Genomic DNA, 10,828 nt, shown 5'->3' on the forward strand with positions numbered 1-10,828 from the left:
GCTGGCAGGCTCCGTGCTCCAGCAGCCGCGCTCTGGCAGGGCTGCAGCTCTGACTCCCGGCGCATCCTCCGCCCGGGGCGGCTGCCAGCCCCACGCGCTCCCCGCTCCCCCACACAACCGCAGCTCCAGGGCTGAGCTCTCCCTCTAGCGAGGCTCCGGGCGTGCTGCCCTCGCCGTGGTGTCCGGCCCTTTTCACCAGGCTGTTCGCAGCCCTCCGCCTTTGATGTTGCTTCTCCCGCCTACTCTTCTTTCTGTCCCTCCGCAGGCAAGCCCCGATGAGGTCCCAGCGGAACCTGCCTCGCTCGGGGGGCGGGTCACGTCTCTTCCCTCCGCGGACAAACCTCAGAGACCGGCACGACTGTGCCCGGAACCAGAGGCTGGCTCCAGAGGAGTGGGATTGCAGGGAAGTTAGGCAGCTGGATTTCAGGGGGCTTGCACCCACAAAGAGATGCAGGTTGCATCTAATGAAGTTAATGAAGTCCTTTGGGACTGATGCCCCACTGTCCCCAGTGCCTACCTGTATAGGACTGGGCAAGCCAGGTGACCCTCTGGACACCAGCTTGCATCCCATCCCGCAGCTTGGCCAAGTCCTGCAATTTGGACCCGCAGTCGCAGAAGCCTGGCTGTCACCACTGAAGCAATCTCCCTGCAGTCCCTAGGGCTGCCCCAGCTCCTGCCCCACCATCTTGCCAGCACTGCATCTGTCCCTGGTAGGCCTCCCTGTGTCCAGAAGGCCTCCCTAGTCCTTGGGGGCTCTGTCTCCACACATGCTCTGCAGAGGTCTGTCACAGCTACAGGGACAACCTGCTTTAACTGCAGCTCTCTGTCCAGTGAGAGCAAGGGACCTGCACACTTTCACCTCCTGCCCAAATCAGGTGATAACCTACTCCCAGAGCCTATGCCAGGGATGTCACTGTGGGGTGTCCCACTGTGGGCGGGGCAGGAAGAGGGTTCAGTCTCTGCTCCATTCCTTTCAACCAAGCCTGCTGGAGTAGGTGCAGGCATCCCAGGGGAGGCCTTTGTAGGTCTGCACTTAGACACACTTCCCACGTACAAGGTCAAGATAAAAGCGTGGTCTTAGCTATTATGTGCGGAGGTACACCAGAGCCTTGGAGTAAGCAACAAGGCTACATGACCCAAGGCCACTGGCTGTGGAGGATACCACATCTCCCCAGCAATGCAGGGGCATCAGGCCACTAAGGGAGGGGGGAAGTCACAGGCTGCAAGGCTGTCTCCAACCCAGATCACAACCCCAACTATTACAACAGTTAGCAGCAAAGCTTTTGGGGACACAAGGAAGATGGCCACAGGGCAGCACATGCAGGCCTAGACCCACTGGTGTTCATCACCAGTCACACCAAAGCCCTGCAGCCTGAGGTCACCTCTGCCAACCCTGAGACTGACAGTATAAAGCATAGTCTCCACTGCAGAGTCCCCCTGCCAGGGTCCCCAGTCTACCCGTGCAGGTGGCAGTCAGTCTGTACTGCTTGTGACCATGGGCAGTGGTGAATGCCTTGCTCTGGCCCTGCTGGCACAGGTGATGATGCACTATAGCAACTGCAGAGGTTCCTTAGCTCCTTTCCTCGTCAATTTCCACTGAATACCCCTTAGTGGGAGAATTATAAGGATAAGCTCTGCTCAATCAGATCAGCCCTGCCAGGCATCAGGATCTGCTCGTTCCAATTCATGACAATCTTTGAGCAATCAACCCAGCCACTTCTTCCTCAAACTACTTGGGAATCTTCAGTTTCATGGTTAGCTCCACTGGGAGTCTAGAAAGTTGGTAGCACCAGTGATGGGGAAGAGGAAATTTCTTGGATCTCTCCTTTGTCAGAAACTCCTGCCTCCTGAGGACTTATTCTGCAGATGATGGGCTGTCTTAGACCCTGGGGCCACATGCCTTCCCTGGTTCCCAACCTAGTTCCTGCTCCCACCACCAATCTCCACTCCTTTCCACTGCACCAGATGGCAGATTCCAACCACACCTGCCCCTCTGTTCACTGTTGCCTGTGGGACTGTGAGGAGAGGCTCACTCCATGCTGGGGAGCAGAGCTGGACTGCTCCCTGCTGGAGGCCTGCAACAGAGCCCTGCTCCTCCACATCTCATTTCTCAGTCTTTCCTGCAGTCTCTGCTTCAGGCCACCACTGGAGCCAGGGCACCTGCTCACCTACTGCAGGGCAGCATGGCAGATCAGAACAGTCCAGGACATAGGCAAGAAACAGGGCCTGAACTGGACAAAAAGAAGTGTTGTGCAAGGACCTACTGATAACCAAGGAAATAGTTTCTAAGCAGGGAAAGGTAGTTGCTTGGGACTCTGTATGCATGTGTAACAGAAGGTGAGGCTGGAAGTTATGGTGCTATGGGAAGCCCAGGCCTTGGGGTCCCCATGCCAGGGAGCACAGTGGGGGCTGCAGCTGCATTTCTCCTCTGTCACCAAAGCAGAGGTACTCTCACTGGAAGAGATGACAAGAGACTCAGCAAAGATCTAGGGCTGCTTGGGGGATACACAACATCCCTCCATGGCCTGTGATGCAGGCCAGCACTGCTCTGAAACCTGAGCTAGGAGGGGAGAACAGCACCACAGTGTCCTCAGCACTGCCAGCATGCTCTGTGCTCCACTGACTATAAATCAGTGAGGAATAATCTCTGTTAAGCCACCTCATTGCTGCTCCTGCTGCCAGCTGTGCCTCTGCACCCTCACACCTGCCTGTGCTCCTGCATTGCTGTGCTGTGGTACAATGGCACCCCATGGACAGTTAGTCAGATACCATCCTTTAGCTTTCTCCAGGGTGCTGTGTTTTAGTCCCTTGCCTTGGAACAGGAATAGGAAGCCAATTCTTCTTGCAGAGAGCACTGATCACACAGAGCTGGATACTGTCACCCTTCACTGCCATGTGCCTCCCAGACATGACCAGTTTATGGCACAAATCTTGTCAGGCCTCTGTGCTACCACATCTCTGGCTTCAGTGTCCCAAAGAAAGGGATGGCCTAACCCAGCTCCTCTCTGCCCCAAAAGGCCCTTGGACTGATGCAAGGGCCACAGAGCTGATGCAATATCCCACTCTCCTCTCTTGACTGCAGACACCAGAGAAGACACAGAGCTTAGATCTCCACCTGGCCACCCCAAGCTGAGCCTACAAAGATGGCACAGACTGTGACCAGAAGTGACATAGGTTTGGCGTAGAAAAGACCAAAGCCTGGAAAGTGGATGAGGGATTTCAGATGCTCATCTCTGCCCTCCATCTTCCAACATGAACAAGGCTGAGGAGGTTCAGGAAGCAGAATAACAGGTACAAGACCATGGGACTCCTGCCTTTAAGAAACAAGTGGCTGCAGTGCAGATGGCAAGAGACAAAGTCCCCACTAGGGAAACACTGTAAAATTTCTACTGGTAGTTAACTTCAGACTGGTGTCTCCCCATACCATCACAGATGCTGGACTGCCTTGCAAAGAAAACCACCACAGGATTGAAGTTCTGGCATTCCTTGCTTGCTTGGCTGAAGGAAACCTCACAGTCCTCCAGTACCTACAAAGCTGGCAAAGATGAAAAAGGAGTTGTGCTCCCATCAACACACCTACCACAATATTGTGGCGATCACTGGCCTGATCAGCCACTGCCTAGAAAATCTAGCACACACAGTCCTACCCTTCCCCAGCAACACAAGTTAGGCTCTGTCTGCAAACCAAACCTCACAGCATTAGACTCCACATCAATTCTTAGTGGCCCAGCTGGACAGCAAGCAACTTTGGTCACTCACCTTGTGTTGGAGGCTAAGGGAGTGCCAAAGCTGTCCTCTGAGTGGCAAGGGCTGTGCCGAGTGCCCTTCCTTCGTCTCCCCCGTTCCTCCTCCCTCTCTGTCCAGGGGGCATCTGTGGCTGAACTGGTCCCAGAGTCTGGCTCCAGGTGAGCCAGAGGAGCAAAGTTCTCCTCAATCACCTTGGCGCTGTCTCGGATTTTTCCCTGTATTTCTGGGGTGAGGGTTGGGAGGTCAAAAGTGAAAAAAGTCCCATGGGTACGGGCTGGGGAAGAAAGGATGTCAATGGAGTCCAGGCTGGTGTAAGATGTGCCTTTGGCTCTATGGGACTCCATGATGGTCTCAAAATGCTTGCTGAAAGAGTCCATGCCATCCTTTGAGAGACTGTGCCCTAGAAGGAAAGGCACTGGAGACTTGAGCATACCCTGTGTGTCTCGGTCCATGATCCTAGAGGGAAAGAAAGTGAGAAGAACAGATCATTGAAGAGCAAGGGATCAAAATCCCAAAACAAAAGCCCACACACTGCTTCAAAAGGAAACTAAGAAGGGTAAAAATCTCTTCTGAACATCTTTAGACCACCAAGGAAACGCCTTGCCTGCCCAAGACACCATGGGAAGCAGGACTGGGCTGGCCTCCCTCCAGACATATGCTTCTCCTTTAATGCGCCACAGACTTTTGTTCCTTTAGTGGCTCATCCTCATAAGAAGCTTATGAGATGGCTACTGCTCCCAATCACTTGACTTGAGCTTAGATCCAATAAAGGGCTCAAGTACGAGAAGCAGGATGTGGTTCAACTCCATTTCCAACCAATTTTGGAACTGGCTGAATTTTTTATGAGCCTTCAGAGCTTCTATCACCAAGAAGGCTTCTTCTGAAGCTGCTTAGGACAGCATGACACCTTCCTCCATGAACTCTGCACTGTGGTCACTGAGTATTATGTTCAGAGCATGACCAACACTCACCTGCAAGGTCTGCTGGCTGTTTCCACAAGGTGATGTTGAGTCCCAGGAGACATGTTTGACTATCACAAAGTGATACTGAGCTCCAGGTTCCCCCAGGCAGCACAGAGGGAGCCTCACACCCATCTCTGGGCTTGGGGATCTGAACTGGCCCATACCGTATAGGCCATGATTGGTCCTAGCTCGTCATCTTGTCAGGGATCAGCCCCACAGAAAGGCCCAGCCTGTCTCCAATGCTGGTCTGGGTCCAGCCCAACATGGAATTTTCTAAACCCTGAAGCCCTGAGTGTTTTGTCCTGTAAATGAGGTGAAGTACAGCTTGCCCACCTACCTAAGCATGTGACAGTACAAATGTTTCCAACCCAGGGAACATCAGTGCTTCAGCAGTACAAGCACAACACAGCCCTAAAAGCCTACTTTACTCATAAGCTGTTATCATTTTATTAAAGCAGCAGAGAAGCACTTGTTATGCCACTCTCTTCTCTGATTAAAGGAGAAGAACTGCTCCAGCCTGTCATAACATTTGTTATGAACAAACAGCTTCCTACAGAGAGCTCAGAAGATGCGTTGCTGTAACACACACCAAATTATTTTCATTCATTAGCCTTCACATGCCACTCAAAAATCTCACCCCAATTACTTCAGCAGGCCAAGAGCTGGCAGCTTGACTCCCCCAGAGTGCCAGCTGGTTTCAAGGGAAGTGCAGTGAAGCCAGACACAGGTAAGCAAGGCAGGGTGCAGGCTGATCTCACTCATCCACCAGTGTTTCCCTGGCTATGCAGCATGTGACACTCTTACAGTTCCTGTAGGAGCCCCAGGAGCAGCCACTTCTGAAGTGGCTGTCTTGGGTTGCAGTGCAAGATGTAACCAAAAGTATGTATTCTATCACCATCTGTTGAAACCAGGTGGAGAAGTGTTCTTTATCTCCCATCCCTCATAACTGGGGGCTATCTTCTGTTAATGAGCCAGCTGTTAAAACCAGGTGGGCCAATGTTCTTTATTCCAGGGGAATATCTTCTATTAATGGGCCATTGAGTGTCACTGCATGACTGATAAAATTACATCATCCCATTGTGAGATGTTCCACCTGAGGGAGGAGCCAAGCATTCCTACTTGGATATAATCAGAGACTTGGAACACCACAGTCAGCCTTTCTCCACTGGATTCCCAGCAGAGAGACTGAACCCATCTCCATCACCACTGGTCCTTCAGAGGAAAACTACAGCCTTCTACAGGATCACTGCTTCAACAGAACCACATCTGTCACTGCAGGAAGAATCCAGCCACCATTTAATCAGACTGCTACCAACACCCTGACCAAGTGTGTCAGGTTGTATTCTGACTCTGTCAGTGGGTTGTTTTTTGTTGGTTTTCTTCTTTTGTACTACTGCATTTTTATTTTAATTTCCTTAGTAAAGAACTGTTACTCCTATTCCCATATCTTTGCCTGAGAGCACCTTGATTTCAAGATTATAATATTTTGAAGAGGGGGGATGGTTTACATTATTATTTATTTCATGGGAGGTTTCTGCCTTCCTCAGCAGACACCTATCTTTTTCAAACCAAGACAGTGGCTTTTGGTGAGGACAAGGCAAAAGAAACCTCTTTAATATCTGCAGATGTGCTTTACAGATGCAAATGCGCATTCTCTATCCTTCCCACCCAGCCCCATGCTACTAAACTAAGCTAGTGTTGCTGACCATTTTGCACCCTGAACCCACGAGGAGGGCAAAAACTGTGTCAGGGAAGATAATGCCAGATTGGAGGGAATCTTGTTTCCAGGAGAGGTAGGTGGGCTCATTTTTTGTGATCAAGTATATTGCCACCAGGCCACAGAAAAAACATGGCTGTTTTTTTCCACACCACCCAAGCTCTGGAAACAGTGTCTTCACCCCACAATATCAAGCACAAAGCCATTCAGTCCCTGAAGGATATAGTTGCAGCAGCAAGGAGCAATATTGCCTGCTCAGACCCAGATGCTTCATTAGCCCCTGTTGTACCTCCCAGTTCCTCCACACTGTGCCCTGGTCCCCAGGGAAGGGTCCCTGCACTGAGACCAAGCCAGACAAACCCAGCTGAGAGGAGCAGAGGAGAGAAGGAGATGCAGAAGCTGTGATTGAGTAGCTGTGCAAGGGTGACAGACAGCAGGAGAGCACAGGTTTCCAGCCTTGAGCTGGTTCAGGAGAGGCAGTGAGCCTCCCTTAGGAGAGGGCCAGACAGACATGGAAGGGAAGTAGATCAGGGAGCCAACAGTGCCTCAGGCAAGGCTCTGGGTATGGGGTCTGAGCAACTGGGTTTCTGATGCATCTAATGGCTGATGGAGGGGAAGGGGCTCACTCTCCCTGGCTGCAGAGACATGACATCGCTGGCTCAGGGAAGCCAGAGGGGAAAATCTCTTCTCCAGCCCTCAGTGGTCTTAACTCTCTGCTAAATGCTCCTGTGACCCTCCAGACCCCTGACTCAGCCATGCCTGACTCCTCTGGCTCCAGGCTCCTCCAGCCTGCACAGGCACAGCAGCTGCTGTGTGAGGATCCCAGCTCAGTTCAAAGAAAGTGAGACTGTTCAGCACTGTCCAGTAGCCCCTAGCTTTATTCCTCTCTCAACAAAGCTCTTGTACAGACCTGTCTCAGCAGCCTCTTGCAGTCCCCCCAGGCTCCTTTGCAGTACTCCTCCAGCCTGGCAGCAGCCTGCTCTTAGAGCTGTGTCCTCACTCTGTCCCATGCTTAGGCACAGGTACTGACCACAGGCACTGCAGTCTCCCCTGACTGTCCACACTCCCCTCCTACATCCATGCCATCATACTATCCCCTGCCCACCCACAAGAGCTGTGGGCACCTCCCCTGCTCATTGCCAGGCCCCTGCCAGCATCACCCCAAACTTCCCCTCTGTTCCATCCAGGAGCATCACCCGGAGCTATGGCTCTATCGCCACTTTGGGCTCTGAGACAACACATCAGAGGCTTGATGCAGGTTAACTACATACTTAAGTATTTGATGAGATTGAGACCACAACCATTTTTATAATCCCCAACAAGGCTTGCCCTCTGGCTATTTTCTTGCCAACAAGCAGCAAGCACAAAGGCTCTGGGAAGGTTTCCCAAATAGCAGATCTAAGGGCTTTTCTAGGCAAGCCTTGCAGGGAGAAAAGGCATCACTGCCTCCCATCAGCCCTCAGTGCTCTCGGGGAGCAGAGCATTCCCTAGCAAACCCTCTTCTTTCTTATCAGCCCAAGGCACCCATGCTGAGGGGCAAACCAGCCTTTTCCTATAGCTTAGCCAGCATGTCTGCCGATGCTCAGGGAGGAAGGGAATTGAGCCTGATCTCACTGACAGGTCTCAGCTCTTTGGGACTAATAGGAATAAAGACAGTATTATATATATCTTAGACTAGTCATTAGAGTCAGTAGATATAACTCTGAATATATTCAGGAAGCAGATGTGCTGTAAGAGGACAATATTTCTTCCATTGCTTATTGTGTCTTGTTTGATTTGGTGTAGATGTTTTTTTTTTTACTGTTAGCATGCTCTCTTATTTTGGGAGGGTAAATCACAAAAGAAGATTCTGAACTTTGGCCAGAATATGAAGCAAAACAAGGCAGTACCAAGCCAAAGTCCCTCTTGCAGAGGGTGCTAAACCCTTAAAGCCAGATTTTCAAAGGGATGTTCATATCTAAAAGCTGAAAATCAGCATCAAAAAGCACTTCAGTGGTTTTGAAGGGCTGGTCCTTCCCAGCAACCAGGACAGGTGTGGGGTTCAGCAGCTCCTGCAGCAGCAGAATGGTGCCAGGTCCAGGAAGCCAGGGTAGCTTCTTCATCCCCCCAACTTCACCCCTCCTGAGAGCAGGCAAAGCAGAAAGCTTGAAGAAGAAAACACCAATACTAGTGACTGGTAAACAGGGATAAAGACTGCAGCTGCAGAGCTCAAAACAGTGTGTAAGCAAAAACCCAGGGCTGTGATGCATGGACTGAACAAGCTCGCAATTTGAGCCTTGTGATTTTTCAAGACACTGTCTAGAGGGTCTGCACTTACCAGGGGAATATTCAGAGGGCTGCAGGGGCAAAAAACAACTAGTCTACAAAGAAGCTGTGCCAAATGAACATGACACCCCCATACACACAGTGGTAATTATACTGGGAGGAACATCTTTTAGGAGCAACAGTGGTTGTTTAAGGACACATCCAAGTTTTCAGCACTGGCTGGGGAGCTACAGTAGGGTGTCTCAGAGGACAAAAAACAGATTGAGGTTTACAGCTCACAGAGGCCTCAAAGATATCTGGAAACAAAACAACACTATGCAAAAGAATTGTTACAATAAATTGAAGAACTTGCAGTACCTTTACTCAAACATTCATTTGGGGGAAAAAAAAACCCACAAAAAAAATTACAAATGGCTTATTTTCAAATTTTCTCTAGAACTCAAATTTTTGAGGACAGGGTGGCTGGTATGTATTTATCCCCTCCAATAGAGATGCAATGGCTGGACAAACTGACAGGAGTTCAGCTCCTCTAGAGATGCACACCTTCCCTCCTTGCTAGCTCAGCACCTTCATTCTTTTCCTTCCCAGTGCAGGGGCACTACTGTATTAATGTATTATTAATGAATGTATTTAATTATTTTTAACTTCTGCTGACATCAAAACCTCCCTTTCCCTTTTCTTCCACCTAAATGCTCTCCACCTACCTTCTGCACAGCTAGGTGAGTTCATGCTGCCACATGGTATCCCAGGCATCACCTTGGTTTTGCGCTTCCCAGATGAGACCTGTCCCTACTCCTATGGAGCATTTGCTGATGATGCTGAACCTCCTCACCTCACTCAAGACTCTTGACAATATAGATGTCAGAACATGCCTGCACAGGGCCTTTCCCCTCCAGGTGGCTGTCCCACACAGTGCTTTGGACCTGATGATGCCCATCACTCCTCATGGCCAAACTACCACTCCAGCAGAAACTCCATGGGCATGCCACCAAACAAAAATGCCATCTCTCACATCTGCTAATTGCCAGTGCCTGGCATGGGGCAGATAGCAGGAGAGAGAACACATGCTCACACATGGGTAGGCAGCTGAATGATAATCTTGATGCCACCCACTCCATCGGCCTCCCAGCACAGGGTGTTTTGCCACACATGTGAAAAATGACACAGAAGGCAACACAATGCTTTTTTGATCCCAAAGTATCTCCTACACTTTCCTGAATATGGCAAATATCTAATGAGGCTGAGGAAACAGAACTGCTTTCACTGCTGAAGCACAGCATCTGTGGGGAGAAGGGCAGCCCAGCAGCACCTGGCAGGCCAGAGTAGCTCCAGGACACAACCTGTGCTCTGGGGTCCTGGCACTGTCACCCCAACACCTGGCAGCACCGTGGCAGGACTCATGCTGGGAAGCCTCGACTCAGGTGGGCAACCTGAGCTGCAGGGTTCACCCCAGGTGAGTGAGGCCCCCGGCACAGTGCCCAGCGCTGGATCCCCTGGGCGGGCTTACTCTTTCCATAGGGCAGTGAGGGGCCCCTCCCAGCCCTACCCCCCAGTCCCAGTCCCAATCCCTGTGGTGTGATCCAGGCCCCAATCTCACCCCCATGCACAGCTTGCATGTTGCTACTGGGATTTTTGGCTCAGACACTTCAGCAGAGCTTGTTTTGCCATGCAGGGTGCAATAAGGAGGGTGAGAGGAGCTTTTTGCCCTTGCACACAGATCCTCACCTTTCCCTGTTTTCCTTCCTCATCGCTTCAAACACCTCATTGTTCTCGTCCACATCCCTGTCCTGCAGCCCATCCTTGGAGCAGCTGGTGCCTGGGGCAGGTGGCTCCTCTGGTGTGCTGTTCCTCCTGCCTGGCGTGCCCACAAAACTTGGGTTGCTCTCACTGTCCTTCTGGCTCTCAATTGCTGAATCCACCTCCTCCTTCTCAGCCAGGATGTCATCGATGTTTGTTTCACGATAGCACCTCAGTGGCACAGTGTCCAGATCTGTCTCAGAATACTTCACTGTCCTCCTTATAATCCCAGTTTCACAGGAGCCAGGCTTCTGGCTGCCCAAAGGAGACACTTCTATCTCCACCTCCACATGGCTCAGGCTGTGCTCAGGTACCAACCCCGGTGGCTCGGCTGGCAGTG

General features: G+C 51.2%; 1 protein-coding gene across 1 annotated transcript in view; it reads right to left on the minus strand.

The window, feature by feature from the left end:
* The window catches only part of PSD (pleckstrin and Sec7 domain containing), a 32,950-nt gene extending 22,415 nt beyond the window's left edge, over positions 1–10,535 (minus strand). Inside the window, exons 1-2 of the mRNA XM_058841742.1 lie at positions 10,417–10,535; positions 3,760–4,203 (exon numbers count right to left, since the gene is read on the minus strand). Coding sequence (XP_058697725.1) covers positions 3,760–4,203; positions 10,417–10,439 — 467 coding nt within the window. The 5' untranslated portion in view covers positions 10,440–10,535. The remainder of the gene's footprint in view (positions 1–3,759; positions 4,204–10,416) is intronic.
* Positions 10,536–10,828: the final 293 nt, after the last annotated feature.

This window comes from Poecile atricapillus, chromosome 6 (assembly GCF_030490865.1).
Source record: "Poecile atricapillus isolate bPoeAtr1 chromosome 6, bPoeAtr1.hap1, whole genome shotgun sequence".
Lineage (NCBI taxonomy): Eukaryota > Metazoa > Chordata > Aves > Passeriformes > Paridae > Poecile > Poecile atricapillus.